Here is a 27,380-nt window from a genome sequence, read left to right as displayed (position 1 = left end):
AAAAAAAAAAAACAACGACCATGTCTACCAATTTGATAATTGGTGTGGGTCCCACGACATTAATTAATAATAATATTATTATTAAAATTATAATAATAATAAAACTTTGCAGAGACTTTAATGAGAAGGCAGATTCACGTGAAATGTTTTGTTGGTATTAATTGTTTGAAAATTGAAGGCAATTCATTGTATATCTCTTCGTCTACAACCTCTCCAATTTTCAGAAAACCAGTAGCACCTTCTTCAAAATATTTTCCTCCCGAAAAAATTCTCCATTATTTAAGATTTCAAGGAAGAATTTCAAGGTGCAACCAAGAACACAATTCTCAGGTAAGTTTCTTAATATAATTTTATCTGATTTTCAACTTCAAATTTTTTACGTAAAACTTTCCCGATATCGAATTTTCAGAAAATGAAAACAAAATTTTCAAGGTTGAGATATCACTGCTCTGATACCAAATATTAGCGATTTTTATCAAAATCATGTTTTTACGTATATAAACATGATAAATAATATGCGGAAGCGAATCGAGAATTACCTCCGGCCATTGAAAATTTGTTGAAGCTTTCTGATTTCCTTTAGATTGAAGCCTTCTAAACACTCCAACACTCCTTTAGATGGTGTATTTGCTGTATGAGATTGTGTGTTTAGGGACCTCAATGCCTTCGGTATTTATAGGCACACTCAAACCATCACCGAGTGTTTTGGGAGCTCGAGATTCAAATCAAATTTGTATACGCATCTCAATTTTCAAAATTTGAGGCTGTCGTGTACAAATTTTCAACACGTTTATTTTACGGGTCACTATTTTCTTACACAAGTTACTCGGGAGTACTGGTACTGAAAGCCCAGCTGGTAATGGTGGTTCCAAAGGCGCGACCACGTTCGTTCAGGCGGATTCGACCTGTTTCCGAGATCTTGTCCAGCGCCTAACAGGCCCACCTGTAAATGAGACTGCTCAGCCAGTAGCTGCAGTTAAGGCACCCAAGAAACCGACCGCAGAGCTCCACGAAAGGCGAAAATTAAATGCTCGATATATTGAAATCGCGAGACCTGCCACAAGCTTCAAGGTTTACCAGCTGCTGCCTGCTGTGTATAATCCTCAGTTCCAGTCACCGAGCCCGTCGAGTATGTTGCAGGTGAGCCCAATAAGAAGCTGCAACCACCCAGTGGCCCCGTACTCGCATCCAAGCGGCTCGAACAAACGAGTGTCAGAGGCTGATGGAGATCAATCATTAGAGGAGAAAGCCACAAAGGAAAAGAGATCCAATTTGCACCGTTCACCACGCTCTAAACCAAGGCTTGATATTGAGGATAATGGTGCAAGCACGGTTTCGGCACAACCAAAGTTGCTTACCCTGTTTCCTTTAACTTCTCCGACTACTGCGGCGATTGTTAAGATCATGAACTTGGATTAGCTCAACCTAAAAGCTCGTTCAAAGAACATATGCTAATTAGTTTCCTTAGAAATTAATGTTACCTTGTTTTCTATATTTTTTTCGTAATCCATGCATGAAGATTAATTCTGTGCAGGAGCATATTCATTTACTTGATTATCTTTTTCATATGTTGCAGTGGCGGATCGGAGCCATGTTCAAGAAAAAGGTGAGCAAATTAAAAGGATTTGATTGAATGTTAGATGTAGTGTCCGGATGTGCCGTCGCCACTCATGCAAACCCTAAATATGAATTGTAATGAATCGTGATCACCTGCGTCATAAACAAAACGTTAAGAATGCCGATCGACGAAAACCCTCCCAAGCTTGGACAGTAGAAAATGAGCAACCCTCCTAAAATGAGGGAAATGGCTATTTATAGAATTTTTATGGGCTTTGAAATTAATGGGTTCATTTTGGGCTTTATATCCTTAATTATTCCTCAATGATTAATTAAGATATAGGGATTAAATTTAATTTGTTGAATGTATAAAATTATATTATTATCTTATAAAACGTTCTCACAGTGGGTTGCGATCTATAACTATAACAAATTGTAATATTTTAACATAAAAAATAATATTTTTTTATGAGTTTGGTCGGGTCGAAGATCCGTCCCACAAAATTGATTATTGAAACCGTCTCACATGAGTTTTATGTACAATTATATTAATAATCTATTTTGTTCGGAACTTTTTATTTAAATCATGAACCAAATTAATCTTTTGGTTTGGATAATTTTAAAATAATGATCCATTTTATGATCACCTAAAAAACCAATTCAAATCATGTAATTTAGTTTAAATTGGTTGAATTGTGTTTTTGAACACCCCTTATGGTAACAGTAACACAAGATGAAGAGATCATGTTTTATGGTCAAATATCAAGTAGATATGTAATTATCAATTATCAAATACACAAAAATCTCATAAAATGGGCCTGTTTGTGAAAAGTTAAAAAAATTCTGGGGCCAATGTTAATATGAAATATTTAGGGGCGAAAATGTAGTTATTCGATCGAGTTTCCTGCCAAAGATGATGCCTTCAATGCAAGCCAATATCATGTCAAGTATTTAGGTAAATTCGAGTTTCAGATCTACCGAAATTAGTAAGTGAGAGAATCCATAGAAGAGTTACTCGCTAGAAGAAATTTTTGGGACTTGAGATTCACCGATTCGCCCAAAAATTTTGTTAAAAAGTGTTAAAAATATGGAGAAGATGAACCAGGCATTTGAGAAGATGAAAATGCTAGTCGGAATGGATGTTGAAGATGAAGAACAGTTGCAGCATGAATCGTCATTCTTTGATGATTTCAATCGCAACTGCACTTTATCCACCAAGCAGGTAAAAGTGCATGTAATAAAAGTCGTCTGCTTTTATTCTAAGAATAAGCATAATCTTGCTCTCGCAATTTGACGGCATTTGATTGTACTATTCGTTTGCTATGTTAGGGCTTCAGATCGATGAAATATAGGTTTGCAGACTGTAACTAAGAATGATGTTATTTTCAGCGGCCTAGAGTTCCTGTTTTATTTTTTTGACGCCTTCACTTTTTTCCGCAGAGGCTGTATGGATTCGCAATTTGCTTGGCTGCTGGTATAACTTGCACGATCTTGGTACATTTTTGTCATATACCTTAAAGTTTGACGATGTTCTGTTGATTTTCTTCCTGATTTGGAATGAACTAAAAGTATTTGCCTCAAGAAGGAATCCTAGAATCCTAGGATTCCGTCTGTTTTCTGGGTTTGGAAAGTGTGGATTTTCAAGAACGAGAATTTTATGATAGGGAATCTCTTATGATAATCATCCAATCTGGAAACGTATCTTAGTGCTGAAAGTTGGATAGGATGGCCATTACGTAAGGATTATAGTGCCCCCAATTTTTATGAAATACAAGGTACTCTCCACTTATACAATTTCAGAGATTCAAGGATTGTACTTTCTGTTTTAGATTAACATTAACCAGAATAATGAAAGTTTAATTTGTAGGAGGGAATTGTGTATAGGTTAACAAAAAAGTTATCTTGTAGCGAATCATATTTAAATTCTTCACATGGGTAATGATGTGTATTCAAGAATTAGGTTTACTGATACATACGTGCTTCTACTTTCCGTTTTACAGTCCATGCTTGTTTTTTTCAAACCCATCAAGTTTGGAATAACGTTCTCCTTCGGCAATTTGCTTGCTCTTGGAAGGTTCGTCACTGAATTATATGTACTATTATCATTGTTCTCACATTTTTATGATATAAAGCAGGAAAATAACAGCGTACGAGGATTGATGTGTTGAATGTGAGCTTACAATGCCATTGGTTTTGGTTGTATTTATTAAAACTTATTTCACTTATTCAAGTAATTAGTAAACATCCCTTGGAAGTTACAGATTTTTTTTCGTCCTCTATAGAATGATGGACTTCAATTTAGTTTCTGTATTTGATGGTAGAATTATTGAAGTTCTAGTTTTGTCTAGAAATAAATGGTCTTGAGTTATGAAGTCTTATGTTTTTTTCATGTTCGTTGTATGCTGTCTATCGATCATAGTGCCTTAAGAATATTTCATTTTAATTACTTCTAATGATTTTTCTGGTTCTGCTTTGGTTTATTTCCTATCATACCATTCATCCTTGCTCGTCTGTCACTTCATGGCCTTTGGACTTATAGTCAACCAGTGACTGCATCGCAGTAATAACTTCATTTGGAATGTACCGAATTTTTAAGGCAATCTACACTGAACTCACAATTTGAGCTCGCTTAGTAAAGCTGTTGCGTATGCCTTATTGTTTTTACTCTCACTATCTGCTTCCATTTTTAAGATTTCCTATTATCTTTCTCTTTCTTCTCTATTTTCTGAAAGTCCCATTAATCTAGAATATTTGGAACTTCATCTTCTAACTCGGGTGGTCTCTTTGTGGCAGCACAGCATTTCTTATTGGCCCCAAACGCCAAGTGACAATGATGCTTGACCCAGTCCGCATATATGCTACAGCGATATATATTGCTAGCATTATAATTGCTCTTTTTTGTGCTGTATACGTGAGTGATTTTCTCTTGATGCTTTGATCTTTGATATTCCTCGCTGTATGTTTTCTCATATCAAAATTTTCCTATCTTGGGTTAGGTTCGGAACAAGATGTTGACATTTCTTGGAATCGTGTTGGAGTTTGGAGCTCTTATCTGGTATGGTTTTCTTGATTATATTGATTATATACCAATTCAGCTAGAGAATTTCCTTTTCATTGCATCAATTATGATCACATCTTTCTTTTTAGTTCTCCTGCTTTCATGAAATAATCAAATATGCAGTTGTTAGCCACTCTCTTTATTATTGTATATTAATAATTTTTTTATGTTTACCATGTCGCCAGGACTTCAGGCGTAAGAGTTTGATTTAGTTGATAGACTTGGGAAGCATCGATAATTTATAATTGTAAATATATGAACAACTATCTAACTGGAGGTTGAGTCAAGTAAGTTGTCGCAGTGGGAAGTAAAACCGCTCAACCTCCAGATTCTCGTGGAATAGTAGATAACGGTCAATGTATTTAACACTTTATCCCTTGCAGGATAGCATGGCAAATTTCCTGTCTTTGTTGCTTGAATTCGTTGATGTCTTCTTGTATATTTCTATTTGTTACACTTTTTCTTTACTCTACACCTCTTAGCATTTGCTGGTCAACCTATCTGAATATTTAGTTCTAGTAAGTAATATCTAAACCAGGTCTCTTCTGTCGTTTGCAGGTATAGCTTAAGTTACATTCCGTTTGCAAGGTCCATGGTGTCAAAGATCATGGTCCAATGCTTTGACACAGAATTTTAGTGTTCAATACTCTGGCAGAATGCTCTCACAGGTAGCAGCAGCTATTTTGTAGTGGAGAGCCTGTGAATGAAAATGAAAATGAATTTCTTGAGTTGCAATCTGGGTGAGGCAAGTAAATTCTGGTTACATCGATGACTCTTGGCAAGAATGATAAATATGATTTGCGACTACCGATCCTTTTCTGTTTTGAGCTGATTTTCTGCTTCTTAGCATTCTGCTCGAAATAGCAACTATCATCTTTTCCCTCAGTGATCATGTGTAAGATGTATTTTTGCAGTTCCCTGGATGGGATGAGGTGTTTGCTTAATCGTATGTGATTGTTGTCCTGCATTTTGATATTTTGAGCATATTTCTTTGGGGCCAGAGCACCTGTGGTATTAAAACTGTAAAATTCAAATCTTTAATCCCGCAAAACAATAGTCTTATTGTCTGGTTTTATAGTTGCATACTTGATTCAATTTTTGAACCATGTGTGTTTGTGTGTGTATCGAAAGTTACTGCTGTTAATTACGCAGTTCTATGTTACACGAGTTAATAATTGTTTGAAAAACACCACTATACAATTTTTTTTTACTCGTTATAGCTCTGATTTCAATAAAAGAAAAATGTAATAGAAACTTTTATCCGCGGACCCTCTCCATATTTATACAGGTGATACAGCATTTAACATTTCATGAAATAGACTGAGAACATAAATTTTTAGAGAACTATAATAGAGTCAATGTTGAGTCGGTGCATAGATTAGTACAAGATTTGTACGTATTGTAACTTGTTTCTAGGAATTTGGATTCGATAAACTTAGCCCTCCACGCCATTCACTTCCAGCTTTCAATATTATCGGTTCAAGAAGAGCAGAATTGCCTATGCAGACATATGAATACTTGCCGTATAATTCGTGGCCTGATCCTGGGCTGAAAACATAGACTTCCTTGAACCCATATCTTTCTAACGTCACTGAATTCCTTCTACCCTGTTCAAAACATACATACCGTGTCAAATGAGTATTAACATTAATAAATATGAGTACATTTTATTAAGCCTGCAGAAGGGTAAACAATCTTCACTTACCCGATCAATAATGGTGAAATTTCGAGGTGTATTGGTGTAAATCCGACTAATTTTCGTGGCCAAATGCTTGTAGTCATCTTCTTCTTCTTGTACCGAGTCATCCAACTCGTCTTTTGAGTTTCTCGTCATGCTTTCTACATCACCATCCTGATTTTTGGCAACCCAATTGGGGAATAGTTTACGCAAGCCCGAGTTGTTGCTGGTATCTTTACTCCCGTCTCTTTTTATAAATTCGGGAGGGATTAGGCTGAAACCCGACAACAGTGGAGGTCTAATTACAAAATCTGATCTTTGTAGTCCTATTGCATAAGTTGCTTCCGGGGTGCTCAGTGCTAGATGGCTAATGATCGAGCCCATCAACTGAAGGGACGAAGAATTGCTCGAGTTCGAGGCTAGAATTTCTGAGTTTAAAAATTCTTCTCCAAGAGTTATAATATGCTTTACTTCAACTTCACCGCCTTCTTCTAAGGTGTTATTGCTTACTAATTCTACCTGCATTCACTTTTCAATTAATTAATAAACCACTTGTTCCAAGAATTCGAGCTCGTCATTTATTTGTTGACAATAATTTCACTCTTAAGTATGCCATGAGGCCAAGAAAAGTAAGCCTGGAGGCTGGAGCTGGGAATTATAATTATAATATCCAAAGATGTGCATGCAAATCAGAGGACCGACAGCAGTTTCATAATTTAACACAAACCTGAATTGAATCTCGAGGAGTTCCTTTTACTTGATTCAAATTCCAAGCATTTGGAGACCAAGAAACACCTGCATCATCCTCACAGCTTAAGTCCAATGATAATCCTCCTCGAACAGACACCTCGTCGCCGTCGCCATTATCTGAGGCGGAGACCGAGGTATGCAGTAACTCCAATGAACCACCATGCCACATGGCAGCCTTGAATGAAGTGATTAAACCACTCGGCAGCATCAAGCTGGCCGAGCTTCCGTTCTTAAGACGCATCCTCATCACGCAGCCCTCATCGCCAATGCTCGAAAAGCTGACCCCTTCCTGCGAACCAAACTTAGTTTCAAGGTAGCCCACATCTGTTTGTTGATAACCGGTACTGATTGCCACTGCTTGCAATGCAAAACCCCGTTTGTTGTCATTGTAAGAGTGTAATGAAACGCTTTTGATTTCGGGTTTTGTGACGGGTATAGAAATGGAGTTTAGAAAGGAGAGGCAAGTCCTGTAACTAATGGCCATGAATTTGGTTCGGGTGATATGTTTGCAAGAATGAAGAAAATGGAAGGGATTTATGTCTGCAACGTAGCCAGATTATGAAGCCTTGTTGATGGATATTGGATAAGGCGGATATGTTTTCTGGTTGATCCTAAATAAAAACCATTTTGGGATTTTTTTTTTTTTTTTTTATCCCCTATTGCATATGCTTTTCAGAAATTTTATATACCCATATTTTTTTTCCAACATTTTGAGTATATCTAAATTTGATGGGCTTCAAAAAGTGTTATAATGACAGGCAAGGATCGAATGATCAGGTCCATAGTGGTCCACCTCTTGTAAGAAATATTTCCGATAAAATAATTCACAAAAAGAAAAATAAATTCAGGCCAGAACCGGGCCCATTGTTTCATTTCCAGCTCATCCGGTTTAATATCTTCTATTGTCCGGTTCGTGTAAGTTGAAATCCAAGCTAAATATCTAGGTTTTGTGAGCTATAGGCACCCATTCAAATCAATTTTCTTACCACCTGAAAAATTCTTAGCCCGATTTTTGTTCCATTTCGGTACATATCTAAACCTTTGTATTTTTTAAATATTATATATGTAAATCCATTCTATGATTTTTCATTAAAAAAAACTTAAAATTACAAAAACTAAGTTTTCTGTTGCTAAAAGACCCCTAAAATTTAATTTCAAAAGAAACTTCATGTACATAGATAGACACACATTAACTCATTGAATCCCACCCACTCTGTTTGTTTGATTAATTTAATAATGATTAAGAATAGGCAGGCAGGCAGGCAGGCAGCTGTTGCCAGCCTCAGCCCACTCAGTCCTCCTTTGTATTGGACCACCTATCCATCCACATATCACCAAATTCCCAGCCAGCATTGATAGTCACTCGAGAATTTGTCAAATCCAAATTCTTTTTTTTAGGGGGAAAAAATTCAATATTTTTAGATTTGTATTATTATATATATAAATGTGTAAATATTTTTACCATATTTTAATTTTTAGATTATGAAAACCCATAAAAAAAATGTATTTGTTAAAAATGATGATAACCCAAACTAACCCCACCATTTTCAATTTGTTGAATAATTATGCTCCACTTCTTCAACCTCACTCGTAGTACAAAGTACACACGTGTATGTAATTCAATTTACCTATATTTTTATTTGAGCTGGGACCATCTTAAATTTTATACACATAACTCATTTATTTTATTTTTTAAAAATTAAAAATATGCATATTTGGACAATTTTAGATTCTGTAAATTTCAAAATTATGGATTAACATTCTTGATTTATGTGAAAGAATGGGTCTTTCTTTTGGTATTTGCTATTTAACTAGTGTATTCTTCTATCATATATTTTCTAGGCAAAAACTTGTGTGAGACGGTCTCACGGGTCGTATTTTGTGAGACGGATTTCTTATTTGGGTTATCCATGAAAAAGTATTACTTTTTATGCTAAAATTATTAATTTTTATTGTGAATATCGATAGAGTTGACTCGTCTCACAAATAAATATTTGTGAGGCCGTCTCACAAGATACATACTCTATTTTCTGAATCCTTTCATTTTTGTTTTTCCAAAAATACCCACATTACCAGGATACCTATCCGGGCAAATTACAATATCTGCAATATTTCCAAATAAATTACTCAGAAATATATATATTTTTAGATTTCTTGATAATTAATAATATAATATATATTAATTTTTTAAGTGGTTGGATTTTCGTGGCAGCTCAATTTAGACATTCAACTTGGCAGCTCACGCATCTTTTGTCTTTGTTTCTCTTTTGTCTTTTAGCATTTGAATTAACAGTCAATTCTTTAATTCAACTATTCTTATTTTACTTTATGTCATACGATTACGAAAACAAAATCTTTTTTCCGAATTGATGCTTACTATTATAATATTATCGAACTATCATTTTACAACCCCAAAAACTTTTAAAATCTCATCACTCATATATTATAATTTTGAGTTTTTTTTTTAATTTTAGTTATATATATTGTCCAATTTCAATTTTAATTTTATTTCTATCCGTTTTAACCATTTTATATTAGAAATGTTAATGTGTCAGTGTCAACTCAGCATAATATCGGAACCACGTAGATATGTCACGCGAAAAAATGCATGCCGACAACATAGTCAAAATTAAAAAAAAATGTGTAAATAGTTTTTTCTAGTTTCCCATGTTGAAAATTATATTTTTAAATAAAAAATTGAGAAAATATATATGTTTTTTGAATTTGTGTATCGGTCGTGTTATCCATGTCATAGAGGGTATTGGAGGAAAGCGAAGAGTAGCTAAAAGGCAAAGGCAATAGCAGCTGTTTACAGCCCATTTTTCCCTGCGGCCCACACCCTCTCAATGCTCAGTCACTCGCTCTTCTCTTTATAATCAACCGCCCATTCCACACAAACCAAACGTAACAACTCCACCACCACCACCACCTCCGCCGCCGTGCCATGGCCGCTCTTCAAACAACCGTCGTTCTTGCATTTTTTGGTTTCTTACTGTTTTTCCCTTTAACAGTTCAACCCGCCAACCATAAGAAGCACACCAGTACTGATTACAAGGTGACTTCCAATCCTCAGCTTCCTCCCAGATCCTTCTCGGCGTCGAAGAGATACGAGGGCTCGTCGGATCTCGTTAATCTGCGGTACCACATGGGTCCGGTCTTGTCTTCTCCAATCAATATCTACCTCATTTGGTACGGGAAGTGGGCCGCATCCCAGCAGCTCATTATCAAGGATTTTCTGCTCTCAATATCCACCTTCAACCACCGGGCCGCCCCTTCCCCCTCCGTCTCGGAGTGGTGGCGCACGGCCTCCCTCTACGCGGACCAGACGGGGGCCAACATTTCGCGATCTATTCTGATTGCCGGTGAGTATTCGGATACGAAATACTCCCTCGGGACTCATCTGACACGTCTCTCCATCCAGCAAGTTATTGCCTCCGCAGTCAAGTCCAAACCCTTCCCCGTCGACCACAAGAACGGCATCTATCTCGTCCTCACCTCCGTGGATGTGACAGTGCAAGATTTCTGCCGGGCCGTCTGCGGGTTCCACTACTTCACATTCGCGTCGATGGTTGGTTACACATTGCCGTACGCTTGGGTGGGTAACTCCGAGAAGCAATGCCCGGAGGTCTGTGCTTACCCCTTCGCTATTCCGTCGTACATGTCCGGTGGAGGTGCTACGCCGTTGAATCCTCCAAACGGAGACGTAGGAGTTGATGGGATGATTAGCGTCATCGGACACGAGCTGGCGGAGCTATCGTCGAACCCGCTAGTGAACGCGTGGTACGCCGGTGAGGATCCGACGGCTCCGACGGAGATTGGAGATCTATGTGAAGGGTTGTATGGAACTGGTGGCGGCGGAGGGTACATAGGACAGGTGATGAGGGATGGAGGAGGGAGGAGCTACAATATGAATGGGCGGCGGCGGAGGAAATTCTTGGTGCAGTGGATTTGGAGTCCAATTCTCAAAGCTTGTGCAGGTCCCAATGCCCTCGATTGATTGATTCCTCCATGTCTTGGGGTATCAACCGGAGCCTTCGGAGGAGGCGGAGCAGCGGCGTGGCTGTGGAAGAACCAATTTTTCGATTAGTGCGTCACGGTGACGGTGATTGATGCATGGGTTTTACTTCTTGGTATGTTACCATATACTTTGTTGTAGAATAATTAGATTAATTTAGATTATAGTATTGGCTACAATTATTTTTTATTTATAGTATTTGTTGGACTACTATTATATTATATAATTTTTTTAGATAATAATATTTTGCTTTGAAGAGTGTTTTTTTAGAAGATTTCTAAAATATTGTCACGTTCATAAATTGATATTATCATGGATATATAATGGACCACCAAATCATGCAAGTATCACTAATGTTTTCAAGAATCAGCAAGACTATTATTACATTGTCCGAAGTCAAAACGTCGATCAAAAAACCTCACCCAATTATATTATTTATAATAAATAATAATTGGTTTTAAAAAATTATACTAAATTAAGCGTAGGATACATCAACACCTACTTGTTAGGGTTGACTAGAGATGCATGCACAGTATTCCCGTACGAAGCTTCAATTTTTAATTTCGAGCAAAAAATATAACCTAATTTAATAATATATATAAAAATATAAAGGCCCAAGGCTAGTGCGATTGCAGACTTTCGGTGGTAGTGGTGGGGCCTTCTCTCCTCCTTGGTCATTGGGTCAATGCTGAAGCACTACCAAATTCAACTCGGTTCCCTCAAAGTTAAAGATAATAAATGAGAGATCAGATTATTATTTTAAAAAAAAAAGATTGAATAAAAATATTAATCATATATTTTTTGACATGAAAAATATATCAGGCTACGGAGAAATTAACAGCAGTAACAACAAACCAATTTACGAGCTTTACAACAATGATACAGAATCTCAAACTTAATGATAAAATGACTCATTTACAAATCGACTCAGACTCGTTTTACATCTCTACGTTATTCCAACCGAGAAATTGGATCCTAAAATAATACATACAGGAATCATGTCACTAACTGTATGTCTAACTATAATGTCATTTTGGCACATGATCTGAATTAGTCGAGGAGTTCAGTTAGCTCAAGTTTCACCAAAGATAGTTGATGGTTCTCTCTTCCAAAGGAAACAGCACCCTTCTTCCCAGCTGGTATAGTCCACTATTTCATACTACCAAATTAAATTCCAAAACTGATCATAAGCTCTTATTGACGACGGCAATTTTTATCACGCGGATCTTAGAGGATCTATGTATATCCAAGCATTCATCGAGATCAGAGTCACATGTCAAAAGCACCCATTCTGCGTCATCATCCAGGTACTTGATGTCAACTTTACTGATATCATGGACATCAAAACGCCTTAAAACTTCTTGTTTCAAGTCCTTGAAACTCGACTGATGATGCAGGCTGAATCGGATGTTTTCTTCCCTGAAAGACGCTTTCACTTTGTAATGAACCATCTCATTTTCGTTGTTGAGATTCAGTGGCATGAGTGGAGTGTCAGCCGTAGCATGATTGTTGATGAAAATGTTTTGGCTATTCGAACGAACCAGAAGTTTGGTCTTCTCTTGGGCCAAGTCGAGCAATTTTGCATCACTAGTTGCTCTCTTTAGAGAGAAACAGCGGCTTGAAATGGAATTGTGACTGCCCGGAGAAGCAGCTGGCATTGAGTCTGTGGTTGCAGGGATTAAGAGGCAGCCTTCTCTTTGCCCGTTCACCTGTTGCACATGAGAGCTCACAGTTGACGTCATAAGTGGTCTCTTTAGGGGTATATTTGGAGGAGAAATGAATTCTGGGAAATTATTGTAGAAAGAAGTGAGTTTCATCGAACCCTCGGTCCCTTGTACTGAATCCATAACAAGCTGAAGCTTCCTCAATGAATGGCCCACCTTTTTTATCTTTCTTGAAGGCCACCGAATGATCCCATGCTGTCTGCATATCCGTTTCAGAGTTGTTGGGCAAACTGCAATATGCAAATAAATGAAACACGAAAAATTTCTTGTGAGCTGGAAAGAATCATATATGCAAGAAATACAATGAAGCAAATGTGTTATTATCATACCCCCAATGTCTTTGGCAGCATCTTTTAGACTCCCAGCAAAATATTGCCTAAGTACTTCCAAGCTAACAGTCTTCTCGGTCTTGATCTGCCTCTTTTCACTTCTTTTAGCACCAACGGAGAGGTTTCCACGAAAAGGGACGAAATTTTTGCTACCCCTGGAACACTCTTTGGGTTCAGAAAGACTCTTCTCCTCTTGTAATCTACCTGCTGAAGTGCTGCATATTTCTTTATTCAGAATTTCTTGGACCAAATCTTGATCCATGAGAACCCGCAAGCTCTGGCAAGTTTGTTGTACAACAGACAACACTGACTCGAGCATCACCCGCTGATCTTCCCCAGCTTTGCAATTTATAGGGAAGAAGAACTCCAGAACAAAATCAGCAGTTTCCAAGTGTGTACTTCTGACTCGTATTGCAACAGCAGCAGATAAGTTGAACACCCTCGCATAATGTGACAGAGGATAATCTCCCTTGCTAAAAGCTGTTACATCCTCAGAATAACATGGCTCATTAGTCAAGAATGCTTTCCCAGAAACACCTTCACCTTTGAGTAAATGATGTTCAGAACACGCCTCATGGAATCCAGATACTTGCGGATCAGCCACATAGCAGGCTGAATCTATGGTTGAAACGCAATGCGCATAATTCTCTTCAGAAAGGCAGCACCCGTGTCTGCCTTGTTGAGTACAGAGCGCCCATGTCTGTGCCAAAGGCAGGTTATGCATTGTGCACACATGCTTTAAAACATTCCGGATTTCTATCAGCGTAGATTGATAAGATTCATTGCGACCCTGTGATGAAAATTAGATTTCTAATTATTAAACTACATCAATAATTCAAATGATAAAAGGTTTGAAAGGTTGAGTTGAAAAGGTTTCATTCATACTGTAATATTTGGAGAAGGACTCGGAATATCGAAGCTCTTCAAGTCAACGGCCTGCAACAGAAAATCCAGTTCAAGAAGAGACTCTAGTTGAAAATCGTTAAACGGGCCATGAAAACTTATTCAGGAAATAGGGAACCATATATCCGAGCAACACTAACATGGAAAACTTCAGAAAAAAACTATAGTGAAGAACAAGATGATACCTGTAGAGCTTTGCAAATGTTTTCAAGTTCAGGACGATAATTCACTTTCTGAGTCATTGTAACAATTTCAACCACCCCCAAGCAACGGCCACTTCTTGGTTCAAAAACAGGAAGTGCAAGTGATCCTCTAACATCATAATGGTATGCATGATTAACACGTGGATACTCCTCCCGTTTGAAGAACCGAACATCTGGAGTCCATTCTGGCAATTTCTTCAAGAAAACCCGACCAGGCAACCCAAAAAATCCTCCTGATTCCACATCTGCTGAAAACTGATAATTTTTTGACACATCCCTGTATTCTGCAAGGTTTTTGCAGTTTGGATCCAGTGAAAATGGTTGATTGTTAGTTATAAGCACTTGCTTGCCTTCTTTCTTTATGGGGATCCATATCTGAATTAGCACAGCTCTCTCTCTTACACAGTCTTTCAGGTGTTCAACAGCCTGGTCAAATCTCTTCTTCACAGATTTATTTCTGTCTGGCCCAACCAGGAGATTCGAATGGTGATTTAAAGCAGTGGATACGTTGTTTCGAGCTTGACCGCTAGCAGAAAGATCATCTTCCATTAGAGGGGGATGATTAAAAGAAGACTCGCCGAAGAAGTTCGATTTTCCCATACTTTCTTTCGAGAAATCTTTATCCTGATGTGGACTATTTGTATTCAAACTATTGATGTTTTCATGCAATGGAGGAGAAGTTAAATGATGATTTGAAATAGGCTGCCAAAGGTTTGATCCATCATAAGTTTCAGTCTCTAACCAGAATCCATCGATCAAGATTTGATCCATCAGGTCGAAATCCAAGGTGGAATAATCACCATCTTCCATGATTATTGATATATAATAATGCGCACTCTATCCTCCAAATTAACCTAGACCATCCAATTAAAATTTAAAAAAAAAAAAAACTGATCCCCATACACATATGCAGCCACAGATTCAACATCTACCTCCACCCAACAGTAAATAATTCACCAAGAAAGTCGATAAACTGTAAAGTCTTACTCTTAAAGCAGTAAGCATAAACGCAAAGCAAGAGACCCAACAAGGACAAAAAGGCGTCCCTTAATAGTTTTTAGAGCACATAAAAAGGGAAGATGTATGTATATTTATTTGGCTTCATATTGACCTATTCTCTAATCAAAATCCAGAACACCATCCCAATATTCCGACCAGACATTTTATCATACAACTGACGAACAAGAAAAGATGTAACGAACTCCTCAAGAAGGTAAATGGGTTTGTTGATAACTAAGCCAGAAATCAAGAAAACATAAAAGGGATGCATGATATGAAATCAAATTGAAAACAAACTCACCTCGAGCAAGGAAACTTCTAGTAAGCCGCCAATTCGTACGTACTATTATCCAAAACAGTAAAAAAGATATCAGCTTCATCGCTGGTCCCTCTCACAATCACAATCAGCTCCAATTTATTCTTCTCCCATCTCTGCGATTAAGATCCGTTCCGTTTCTGCAGAGTTACAGAGTACGAAGAAAATCTATCACTTCTCTTCTGCGATTCTATGAATCTTTTTGTGTGACGTTCGTACAAAAAGTTTCGGATAATTAATTAATAAGCAATGTATGACATCAATTGTTGAAGATTCTCAGCAAACTAAACCCCCACGTAAGTGTACATGCTGACTCTTTCAACTCCAGTTGCTTAAATCTTAATCAAAGTGATACTCATTGAAAATTTTAGGGTATGTTTCGTGTAAGTGTTATTAGTCCAGACGCAGGTTCAAAATTATCTTGAGCCTGAAATCACGAATAAGATCGTTAGAAGGGGGTCCGGCGTAGCCCCTCCGACGCTCAAGTGAGAGACTGAGGATATATGGGGAGAACAGCTAAGGGTGCTGCTGAAAACAATATAGTGAATGAAATAACCGTACGCTCAAACCTGATATTTATAGGAGAATGTCTGGGCTTGTCATGGGCCCTTCACCTGTGGGCTCTAGATATGAGTCGGATCTTGATGGGCTCATCCATGGGCATCACAAAGTTAAAATGCTTTTTATTATTATTATTATTATTATTATTATTATTATTATTTTATAAAACTCATGAAAAATATTTCTTTTTATTATTATTATGTATATATATGCAGACATTTGAGATTGTTATACCATAAAAAATTTTAACTATAATTATATAACAATCTAAATTAGATATTTTATTTTATTTTATTTTATTTGAAAAAATTTATTATTATACGGAAGACATGAGGGAAAATGGCCATCAGACAAGCGGAGGGGTATGGCTAATATTCAAAATCATCTTCGACACGCCGCGTACCATCTATCTAAAATCTGCCCCTCTGTCCGACAAAACAAAAACTCATTAAATATTTGATTAATTAACAATCGCTACTTTTGTGTGTGTTTTAACGCATTCGTCTGACAAATGATTCCAATTATACTAATTAATGACCTGTGCTCCTGCAAAAGCAGCAGCCGCCCCATGCCCGGAAATATTAATTAATGCTTGATTTGGTTAATCAATAAACATTAATTTATTGATCTATGAATAAAGAATAAATAATTAGTGGGAGGAATGGGCTAGTACCCTAAGTGGGCTCGAGTAGGCATTAATGTGGCCCATGTACAGCCCAACAAGTCAATTGTTATCCTTTCATCTACCGTATTCCATCACTCGTGTACGTGTGAGGCAACAGGCAAGCGACAAATTGCAGAATTAAATAGCGTCTGATATATGCATATAAAAACCTTACGGCGTGAGTAGATTAGGAACTCTCAAGTAGTTTGGGAAAATTGTCACTGGGGTATTATTGTTTTTTATATGATTTGGATGATTATCTATATTCATAAATTTCAGTTTCGATCCTAAATATTAAAAAAAATTGGTAATTATTGTTTTTTTTCTCAATGGAGTGTTGTATGAGCCAAATTTGTGTCGAAATATGCTATTTAATTATTGTAGTTAAAGGAAATAAGAGGGTGTCACTAATTTGACTAAATATTTGAGTAGGTCTCTCGATATTTGTATCTGTGAGACGGGTTAATCTGATCTATATTCACCGTGAAAAATAATAGTTTGGACATAAAAAATAATATTTTTTTCATAAATTAGGTCGGATCGGAGATCCGTCTCACAAAATTAACTAATGAGATGGTCTCACGAGAATTTTTTGTTTAATTATTTTATTAATTAACAAGTGTCATATGATATTTTCATCATAATTATATAGAATTTTAAAAAAATTTAAAATTTCCGATTTTGATAGGGAACTTAGTGGTTAATCAATTATTTGAACACACAGCTCTTGTTTGTTTATTTATAGAGGTTTTATGTCACCCCATCATATCCAATATATACAAAATAGATTATTCGTAAATAAGTTTTTCATTTTGATTTTGATAATAATTTTTTCCTACCTGTTTAAATATAGTTTTGAAATACAATTAAAATGTTATATTTGGGCATGATAATTCCTAAATTCCTTGGATCGGGGAAAAAAGTCAAAGCACAATAATTTAGATTTTGGTTGTGATCTGTCTAACGTTAATGACAAGTACTGAGGTTCGCCAGCCAATGGGATATTTTTTTAAAAAATATGCCAGATGTTTTTTTTTTCCTGAAGATATATGACATATTTAATTTTTCGCTAAATATGGACCATTCAATAATAATAATAATAATAATCAATTTGGTAGATATATCACTAGAAGTTGCTGGATTTGAAAATAAGAGTATTGTAATGAATATTTTTTTTTTAAACGTTAATGACAAGTACTGAGGTNTTTTTTTTTTAAAAAAAAAAAAGAGTACTCCTTCTATCAAATAATTTTTTAAAAAAGTAATAATAAAATAAAATTAGTAACAAGTTTGATTCATGAATAAATAATCAATAAATTCGCATTTTAATAGTTAAATGTGTGTTCAGTCTCTATTAGTTCGATTATTTTCTCGCGGTCTCTAACTAGCCCAAAAAGTGTTTCGCATTCCATAGGTCCCACATATGTTTTTTCGGATAAAATTTCGTGCAAAACATTAAAAATTTAGAACAAATATATAATATTTTATAACAAAATATGTTTTTTGAATATCCTAATATGTATAACAAATTTTGATATTGATGACATGTTTTTTTCGGATGAAAATTCGATACAAAATCTTGAAAATTTGATATTAATGTATGATATTTGAGTACTAAATGTTCAAGATCTTGCACTAATATATGATTTTTGAATAATAAAACATGCATAATAAATTTTGGTATTAATGACACATTTTATTTTCATATAAAAATTGGGATAAAATGTTAAATATGTGATATTTCAGTGTAAACTCTTTTAGATCGGACACTAATATATGATATGAGCACTCAAACAAGCGTAGTGAATATTGATATTAATATAATGTTTTAATTTTATACCCAAAATTCTATTTTTTTTGTATCATATTCAAACCAATTTGTTTTGCAATACCATATATATGTTTTAGATTTTCAATATTTTGTATCGTTTTTCATTCAAAAATAATTATGGGCCCATATTTATTGCACGAGAACTTTGAAGAAAGTTTTCATGGACTGAATACACATTTGAGTATGATGTTGAAGATTTAAAAACAAGTCGTCCTTTATTAATTGACAGAGATGCTATTACTTTGCACTTCAAATACAAGCCTATAAATTTCAATTCTATTTCCATAATTTTATTCATATTCTTTTTAAATTTAGCTGCACTTTTCTCTATCCCAATTATGATTTACACGTCTTTTCGTCGAGATTGTTAAAATTTTTAGGACGTAACAAGAGTTGGATATCCACACACCAAACTTTGCTTCCAACTATTGTTTAAAATTCATTCTATTGTTTAAAATTCATTCTAATATAAAAATCAATAATATTTTTAAAATCTAACATGAAATATAAACAAAGAAAACTATATTTAAGTCGTATATGTATTGTTTTTACGATTTTGATATTATTAAATTTCTATTTTATTATGTTATTTTTATAGTTTTCATCTTTTTTATTTGACAAAAATACGACGTTGACGAATGTAATATCACATTATAATTTTTATTAAAAAATGACATTTGTGGTGTGAAAGATCAAAATAAAAAACTTACTGATTAGAATTTCCAAAAAAAAAAAAAATAATATTCATAAAAATTTATATATAATTTCACATCCAACGGGATGTTGTCGTGAAATTATTAGCTAAATACAGTTAATCTTTTAGGCCCGTTTCGTACGTGTGATAGAATAAGTAAATGATTAATAATTAAAGTGGTTAAAAAATGAGAAATATGGATTAATAGTATATTGGGATAAATAACATGGTGTTTGGTATGATTTTAAAATGATTGATTAATTTTGTAAATTTTATTGTAATGACCAAAATGCCCCAAATGCTAATTAAATATATATTCTTAAAATAATTGGATAGATACTTAAAATATTTATAATTATAATTTACATTTATTAAAATTAATTTAAATATATTTATTAGAAATATATTTGAAAATATTATGGTAATCATTAAACACAATAAATTAGAATTTAATAAGTATTTATTTTCATGAGAGATAAGAGGATAAAAATATAAATTGTGGTGTGTTGATAACTTATCCCACTTGATTTGTTAGATTAATAATCAAATAATTAATCATAAAATTAAGTCTTAAACCCCGTCAAAATGATTATTAATATATCTTAAAATTTTAACCAAACATTAGATAAGTATGTGATTATTTATCTATCTTTATTTAATCACATCAACCAAACGCATCCTTAAAAAATATATATATATATTTCACGCGTCCAACGGCAAGTTGTGGTGAAATCATCAGCTAAATACAGTTCATCTTTTAAAGTTTAAATTATTATTATCTTTTTATCGAAGTTGTTTCCAACGTACATGTAAGAAATTTAACAAAAAAGACATGATTTACTTTGTGTCATCATGCGAGCCAGGTCAGCGGTTACATTATTACGTTGTAGGGCAACGTAGTTGGTATCAAAACAAAGCATCTACTATGCCGCCAACGTTACTTACGATTTTACCAATAAAATAACGTATTTAAAGCATAGCATATTCCAAATATTTGATTCTTAATTTATGGTATCAATAGAAAATAAAAATTTTAATTTATGATAGATAACAGGGAAATCCATCCCAACCAAATTCTAACACGTCAATGCTACATTAACAATGAGATCGAGTTATAAATTATATTACAAAATGTATTTGAAATTAGCATCTTAAGATTGAAACTTGTACCTAACTCAACCTCAAAAGTTAGCTCAAGAGGGGAGAATTGTCCAAGTCCATATATAAAACTCTCAGGTATTTTATCCAACCGATGTTGGACAACTAACACATCACATGTCATCCATTTCTCCAATTATGTAAATTATTTTTCTGTAAATGATTAATTTTTTTATGAATTCAAAAAAATAATGTTATTAATGATTCGGTAGGTTGGATTCGTATACCCTTATATGTATTATTTTAGAAAAATATTCCATAATTATAGAAAGCTACAAACGTAAAATGACTAAATTAGTTATTGAATATATTAAACTAAACTAGTTTTATAGATTATTATAAACGTGAATTCAATATGTTAATACATCAGTAAATTCATGTCATTGCAAGGAGAATAGTAGAATTTTCTTAAAATATTTTTTTTTAGTTTAGAATTTTGGAGTAAAAAAATGGTGATGAATTAAAATAATTTGAAGTCGAGTTAAACTGGACGACTGAGTTTTCTTAACACCTGTTTATTTATTTATCTACTAAAATATGCATACTAGGAATTGAGCTTGTTGTTATATATTGTTCTCATCGATTAACGTTGGTAGAAAAGGACATACAAATCTTACTTATTTAAACCCCAAATAATTCAGACAGAATTGTCATTACAAACTTGACACTAAGCCACATTGAAAAGAGCAGAATACTGTACTGATTTTTCATGGCCAATATACGCATCCCTACACTTGTTTGCCTATTCTTGTCGATGGTCTTGGGTACGTATGCCACCCTGTTTTCACCACCTGCAGACGGGATGCCGCCACCGATTTTCATTCTAGGAGATTCCACGGCGGATGTTGGTACTAATTCTTACTTGCCTCATAGTAAGGCCATAGCAAACTTCCCATATAACGGCATCGACTTCCCAAATTCAAGGCCTACCGGACGGTTCAGTAATGGTTTCAACAGCGCCGATTATCTCGGTCAGTACACTTTCAACATGCTAACACACACACACACACACACACATATTTATATATATATATATTATATATATATAGACACACATACATGTAACTCAAGGAATATTGTTTGGCCCGTCAGGCAAGAAATTCGGGCTGAAGAGAAGCCCGGCGCCATTTTTGTCGCTTCTTACCCTGGGACCCCGTTTCAAAAAGCATCTTTTCAAAGGCGTAAACTTTGCCTCGGGTGGTGCCGGCCTTCTTGATATCACGGGCTCAAATCTTGTAAGCCTTCTTCACCAACTAATACTATATATAAAAAAATTTAAGACAATATATTTCATATATATTATAAAAAAAAATTCTGAATCTTAAGGTTACACTCGTAATTATATATGTTATATGAAAAATTATAAAATTACTCATGAATTCAATTAAATTTCTTTTATTTTTTTATTTTCTATTATCCCTTCATGAAAATGAAAATTTTTATCTTGTATGTCAATCTAAATATATATCTAGCGTGACTCTAAAATATTTAAAGAGGTTATATTTGTGTTTCTAAATTAATACCTGAAATCTGTCCATTGATATGTCTGAGACGCATACAATTTTTGTGTGTAAATATATCGATCATAAAACTAAAAAAAAAAGAATTCTTAAAAAAAAATGAAATATTAAAACATAAATATTTCTTTCCCCCCTTTGTTTGTCGTAGATTTTCATAGAATATACTAAACACGAGGGAAAAAAGACTTTCAATTCAGTTTATTTTACATAGAATTTTAACATATTCGAAATAAAAATAATTAAATGGATCTGCATGCAGTAATAATTAACTCATTTTGCCTTACGTTGTCAACAGACAGTCATTCCACTATCAGAGCAGATCGCTCAATTTTCCACAGTCCGAGATAATCTCACTGCTCTAATAGGCTCCGATGCAACGGATACATTGCTCTCTAAATCCTTATTCTTCATCAGCACAGGAAGCAACGACATTTTTGGCTATTTCGTGGCCAATTCAACTATGCCACGAGACAAGTTCATTAGCATTCTCATCTGTGCTTATTCAGATCATATTACAGTAATTAAAAGATCTTTTTTCGGTTTTTATATATTGCTTTCAAGCTTATTATCTTACTTACGAGCTACTTAATTTTGTATACGTGTTTCATACCAGACACTATACAACCTTGGAGCACGAAAATTCGGAATCATAAGCATTCCACCAGTGGGTTGCTGTCCATCCCAAAGACGACTTCAGAAAATCGTTAATGGAGTGGACGGCTGTTTCGAACCCATGAACGACCTTGCCCTCGATTTCCACTCAGCCCTGGATACCCTTCTGGGAAACTTAAGCACAGGGCTTCCAGGATTGAAGTACTCGCTCGGAAACGCGTTCAGAATGACTATTGATGTCATAACCAATGCACGAGCCTTTGGTAAGCCATGATTTGTTTATGCAGCTGGCACACAGATGGTGTGACTTTATTAACAAGTACCATTGTTGCAGGATTTGACCATGTGGATTCAGCGTGCTGTGGATCGGGATATTTGAATGCGAATGGCATTTGTAACTGGACAGCTTCTCTTTGCCCGGATCGGCGCAAGTATTTGTTCTGGGATTTGTTCCACCCCACAAATAAAGCTTCTAATCTCGCGGCTGAAACACTCTACAGCGGCCCTACCTATTACGTGTCGCCAATTAATTTTGCTCAACTGGCTAGCTAACAACAATTAGCGACGATCGATTGTCTCACATGGAAAAAAATTCTGATTTTTCACTCCCAATCATTGAATCGTACATTAGACCTGCGTTTCCTGAGTTTTTGTAACAGCTAGCCCAAGATCATAAGAAATAAGTATACGATAACATGTTTATGTGGTCATTTAATTATCATTAATAAATAAAAGATACTAGTATTCGCCATATTAAATTTTGTGTTTGATATTTTTTATGTGAAAAAATATATATTATTTTATTAGGCGTATTATTGAATCAGATTTACTGAGATAGTTAAATTTATAGATAAATTGAAAAAAAATCAAGAAATGATAGAGAAATGTGTGTAAAAATTATAATAAAATCACAACAACAAAATGATCAAAAACACGTGTATATTCTTTAGTCAACAAAAATATTGACTAAATTTTCTGCTATAAAAACAAAAACAATTACTATTTGATACTTGCAAGATTTTTGCGATAAATTACTAAAAATTGTGTGTGGTAGCCATGTTTGTCTTCAGACCAAGTAAAGGCGTTCAGCCATTAGTCCTGTAGATAGTGAAAGTTATGAGAGGGACACACGTGTATTTTCTTGAGTTTNTATAGACACACACACACACACACATATAATATAAAGATTGATATAAATATTATATAATCCTTGAAATGGCAGAAACTTACGACAGATGTCTGTTCTGATGCCGTGTAATGAAATTATAATTTTTTACATACAAGAAAAATAAGTTTGATAATAAATTCAAAGATTATTGTTTTGCGACATTAAGCAAGCAAATTTATAGATTTCTTTTTTCTTTAAAATGAATAAAGTTATTATTATAATATTTACGCGGCTGCAATAAAATAATAATAATTTTCTCCACGGCTACGACGCGGCTAGTTTATCTCTTATGTACTTCCCCGGCATACCGACAGCTTCTACCTTATCTAACTGACACGCGGCGCACTCTTATATTCCTTATATCTTAAGATTACTGCCTTACGGTTGCTTAAATACGAAATCCCAACTCCTCGCTTAGATTGTTGTATATGTATCTTAGATTTTGCTTTTGTACCTATATATAAAGGAAGAATTTGTTCTTTGATTGATCAATCCAGTCGTCGGATATATCTGGATTTCAGCCAGTTGATCAAAGAATCAAATTTTCGTTACTGAAATCATTACGATGTCTTCCAAAAGTTCGAAAAAGCAGATTTCTTCTTTATACCCGGAAGTAATCCAGAGCAATCCAGATTCAAATTCTCCATTCGCTTCAGACGGCAGGAGCAAAAATAGTTCTTCTTCATCGTTATACCCTTCTGTTCAGATGGAGGGATTGGAGGAAAATCTTTTTGCAGAAGAGGAAGGAGAAGAAGCCAGGTACGAGGCGGTGAAAAAAGCTTCGTCCGAGTCTTCTGAGGAAGTACTAATCAGAATCCCAGGTGCTATTGTTCATTTGATCGACAAAGAAAGGAGTGTTGAGCTTGCCAGTGGAGAGTTCTCCATAATTCAGCTGAGACAGGGCGATAACTATGTGGCCGCTTTAGCTCGCATGGGGGAAGAAATCCAGTGGCCGCTGGCGAAAGACGAGGCTGCCGTGAAGCTGGATGAATCCCACTACTTCTTCACTCTCAGGATCCCGAATGAAAATTACGAAACTGGTGGTGACAATATTTTGAATTATGGGTTGACGATAGCTTCAAAAGGGCAAGAGCCTTTGTTGAGGAAATTGGACTCGGTGCTTGAGAAATTCAGCGCGTTTAAGGTGGAAAAGGCTTCGGAAGCGGTGGAGAAAGGGTGGTTAGCGGCGGCGAAAGATGTATCTCCAGCTGAGATGGAGGGGAAGAAGGATGAATTGGAGAGAAGCGCCTCCGCATACTGGACAACATTGGCTCCGAACGTGGAGGATTACAGTGGGAGTGTGGCGAGGATGATTGCTGCTGGTTCTGGGCAGGTGGTGCGAGGGATATTGTGGTGTGGTGATGTGACTACGGATAGGCTTAAGTGGGGGAATGATTTCTTGAAGAAGAGGATGACAAAGGGATCGAGTTCAGAAGTTAGTCCCCAGGCATTGAGAAGGATGAAAAGGTAAAACTTTGAAATTTACATAGATATTTTCTTTGAATTGATCAAAACTTGGGAGTTTATGTAGCTGACATGTTTGATTTGTGGTTTGCTGCATTTGTGGTTAGGATCATTAATTTAAGACAAAAGTTTTTTTAAGATACCTTTGTAATTAACCATTTTGTATTCTAGTTAAGATCATGTGTGCCTAGGAATTGCTGCTCATTAATTGGGGCGTCGGAGTGGTTCATTAGGCAAAGCTTGATGTGTTAGTTATAACTAATCGATGGGATAAAATCATGGTTTGCCAAAACGGGATGCCGTTCCGGAACGGGAACGCTACCTACCTTGACGGAGTTCCGGTGTTTGGAGGTATATGATGTGGGTCGGCGTTCCATGCATGAAGAACGGCGATTTAACGGAAAACGGAACGGGCCACGCTCGGAACGGAACGGTTTTATTCAAACCGTCGTTATTAGCGACGGTTTTTATTCCACCGTCGCCGATTTAACATAGGCGACGTTAGCGACGGTTTGAATAAAACCGTCGCCAAATTAAAAGCGACGACGGTTGAATAAAAACCGTAGCTAAATATATTCGTCGTATACAAATAATGCAATTTTGAGTCCGTGACTCCTCCTCTCCCTTTTATTTACATCAAATAATCTATTTAAATGATATTTATTTTAATTTTTATATTTCTAAATATTTTCCAAAATTTTTAATTTTTATATATTTATAATATTTTTTTTAAATACCCGTTCCGCGAAATTTCATTATAACTGGAACGGTAGCATCCGTTCCGATCTCCGCGACCGCGACAGCGAACCATGGATAAAATATATGGAATTTACATACATAGACTTGACTAATTCTCCTCTTTTAGCTAGTTTTTAGGGTCGAGCTAGATTCAAGTATCAATCTTAACATGATATCAAGCCTAGGCTTTATTCTTATGTGATGGACTGTCATACTTGGTCATACGTTCTGACTATAGTTGGGTTTTTTTAAACTTCACGCGATTTTCATTCCTTGGTGTGAGGGGTTAGTTACCTCGCATCAGTTAGATGAGATTGATTTAGGTTAAAGCTTAATCTTAACTGATGGACTGTGCGACTAATTAAGGTGAGCCATGATTCTATTCATGATGATATTTTGGTGGAAGAGACATTGGTTGGAGTTTGGATTGCATTTCAATATTATTTCTTCTTAGTTTGATAGTTGGATGCAAATTTATCAGTGCTATACATGCATTTTTCTCCAGTCTCGCAGACTTGGACTTTTTGGACCTCTAATTATCTCTTTACTGTTTTGAAAATCTGAAATTTCCAGGGTTAAGCAGATGACAAAAATGTCTGAGAATGTTGCTCTCGGAATACTCTCTGGGGTAGTGAAGGTGTCTGGATTCTTCACAAGTCCAGTCGCCAACTCGAAAGTGGGGCAGAAGTTCTTCAGCATTCTTCCTGGAGAGATCATTCTTGCTTCCTTGGAAGGATTCAGTAAGTACACACCTTCTTCCAATTCTGACTGATATTAAATTGGGAAACTTTTGTTGGTTCAACGCTTTGATCTCAAATGGTCGATTATTTGGTTTGTATCAACAGACAAGGTTTGTGATGCTGTTGAAGTCGCTGGAAAAAATGTGATGTCCACTACTTCTGTCGTGACCACGGGCCTCGTCTCTCACAAGTAATTGCCAACCTGGTGAAATTTTTCTTGTTTTATTTCACAGTGGGCATTAAAAATCTTGTGTTATGTACGTTGTTGCTTAATGTAGGTACGGAGAACAAGCAGCAGAAGTAACTCGTGACGGGTTAGGCGCCGCTGGGCATGCTTTCGGGACTGCTTGGGCTGTGTTCAAGATAAGAAAGGCTTTAAATCCCAAAAGTGTGATGAAGCCGTCGAGTTTTATGAAGGCTGCTGCTAAAGCTAATTCTGCTAAATTGAAGGCTAACCCGAAGAATCCAACCATTTCCGATTCGTGAAATCGACTCATATATGATATTTTGAGATTGTGCTTATCTTGAGTACTCAATAGATATTTTCCAGCTTGTTCATGGTTTCCTATGGTCTGATTTGGAATTTCTATTTTAGTAACGTTTTAGTTGTGCGTGAGTGGAGTTCGTGTCTAATGATGATGCAAACTTAATTATGATTATTATCGGTTTTTCGGAACAATGTTTTTTTTTAATGAAAA

The 27,380-nt window shown here is 35.5% G+C and overlaps 7 protein-coding genes across 8 annotated transcripts; 5 read left to right on the top strand and 2 right to left on the bottom strand.

The window, feature by feature from the left end:
* Positions 1–618: 618 nt before the first annotated feature.
* On the top strand, positions 619–1,419 carry LOC140958780 (VQ motif-containing protein 31-like). Its single transcript, XM_073416347.1, has 2 exons — positions 619–669; positions 823–1,419. The coding sequence occupies exons 1-2, from the start codon at positions 619–621 to the stop codon at positions 1,417–1,419; spliced, it is 648 nt and encodes a 215-aa protein (XP_073272448.1).
* Positions 1,420–2,432: 1,013 nt separating this feature from the next.
* Positions 2,433–5,582, top strand: LOC140959061 (uncharacterized). Its single transcript, XM_073416789.1, has 6 exons — positions 2,433–2,779; positions 2,998–3,051; positions 3,558–3,631; positions 4,351–4,468; positions 4,554–4,612; positions 5,174–5,582. Exons 1-6 carry the CDS (start codon positions 2,645–2,647, stop codon positions 5,250–5,252), a joined length of 519 nt encoding a protein of 172 aa, XP_073272890.1. The 5' UTR covers positions 2,433–2,644; the 3' UTR covers positions 5,253–5,582.
* Positions 5,583–5,933: 351 nt separating this feature from the next.
* On the bottom strand, positions 5,934–7,660 carry LOC140959060 (protein NDH-DEPENDENT CYCLIC ELECTRON FLOW 5). Its single transcript, XM_073416788.1, has 3 exons — positions 7,021–7,660; positions 6,321–6,812; positions 5,934–6,222 (listed from the first exon to the last, which is right to left on the bottom strand). The coding sequence occupies exons 1-3, from the start codon at positions 7,525–7,527 to the stop codon at positions 6,028–6,030; spliced, it is 1,194 nt and encodes a 397-aa protein (XP_073272889.1). The 5' UTR covers positions 7,528–7,660; the 3' UTR covers positions 5,934–6,027.
* A 2,245-nt stretch (positions 7,661–9,905) lies between these two features.
* Positions 9,906–11,314, top strand: LOC140958219 (protein EXORDIUM-like 5). Its single transcript, XM_073415593.1, has one exon. It carries the CDS (start codon positions 9,988–9,990, stop codon positions 11,038–11,040), a length of 1,053 nt encoding a protein of 350 aa, XP_073271694.1. The 5' UTR covers positions 9,906–9,987; the 3' UTR covers positions 11,041–11,314.
* A 578-nt stretch (positions 11,315–11,892) lies between these two features.
* On the bottom strand, positions 11,893–15,823 carry LOC140958218 (protein NLP5-like). Of its 2 annotated transcripts, none has more exons than XM_073415591.1 (5): positions 15,518–15,823; positions 14,200–15,071; positions 13,997–14,047; positions 13,112–13,901; positions 11,893–13,012 (listed from the first exon to the last, which is right to left on the bottom strand). In XM_073415591.1, exons 2-5 carry the CDS (start codon positions 15,025–15,027, stop codon positions 12,243–12,245), a joined length of 2,439 nt encoding a protein of 812 aa, XP_073271692.1. In that variant the 5' UTR covers positions 15,028–15,071; positions 15,518–15,823; the 3' UTR covers positions 11,893–12,242. The 2 variants fall into 2 exon arrangements, with proteins under 2 accessions (XP_073271692.1, XP_073271693.1); XM_073415592.1 differs by having other exon boundaries at positions 14,200–14,919; positions 15,518–15,822.
* Positions 15,824–21,121: 5,298 nt separating this feature from the next.
* Positions 21,122–23,315, top strand: LOC140960351 (GDSL esterase/lipase At5g55050-like). Its single transcript, XM_073418598.1, has 5 exons — positions 21,122–21,411; positions 21,533–21,675; positions 22,256–22,477; positions 22,574–22,835; positions 22,907–23,315. Exons 1-5 carry the CDS (start codon positions 21,150–21,152, stop codon positions 23,122–23,124), a joined length of 1,107 nt encoding a protein of 368 aa, XP_073274699.1. The 5' UTR covers positions 21,122–21,149; the 3' UTR covers positions 23,125–23,315.
* Positions 23,316–24,098: 783 nt separating this feature from the next.
* On the top strand, positions 24,099–27,342 carry LOC140959511 (protein EARLY-RESPONSIVE TO DEHYDRATION 7, chloroplastic-like). Its single transcript, XM_073417382.1, has 4 exons — positions 24,099–25,207; positions 26,516–26,682; positions 26,788–26,872; positions 26,961–27,342. Exons 1-4 carry the CDS (start codon positions 24,306–24,308, stop codon positions 27,166–27,168), a joined length of 1,362 nt encoding a protein of 453 aa, XP_073273483.1. The 5' UTR covers positions 24,099–24,305; the 3' UTR covers positions 27,169–27,342.
* The last annotated feature ends 38 nt before the right edge of the window (positions 27,343–27,380 follow it).

The sequence above is a fragment of the Primulina huaijiensis genome, chromosome 15 (assembly GCF_012295235.1).
Source record: "Primulina huaijiensis isolate GDHJ02 chromosome 15, ASM1229523v2, whole genome shotgun sequence".
NCBI classification, from domain to species: Eukaryota; Viridiplantae; Streptophyta; class Magnoliopsida; order Lamiales; family Gesneriaceae; genus Primulina; species Primulina huaijiensis.
Note: the sequence above shows the minus strand (reverse complement) of the source record. Positions and strands in the feature narration are given on the sequence as shown.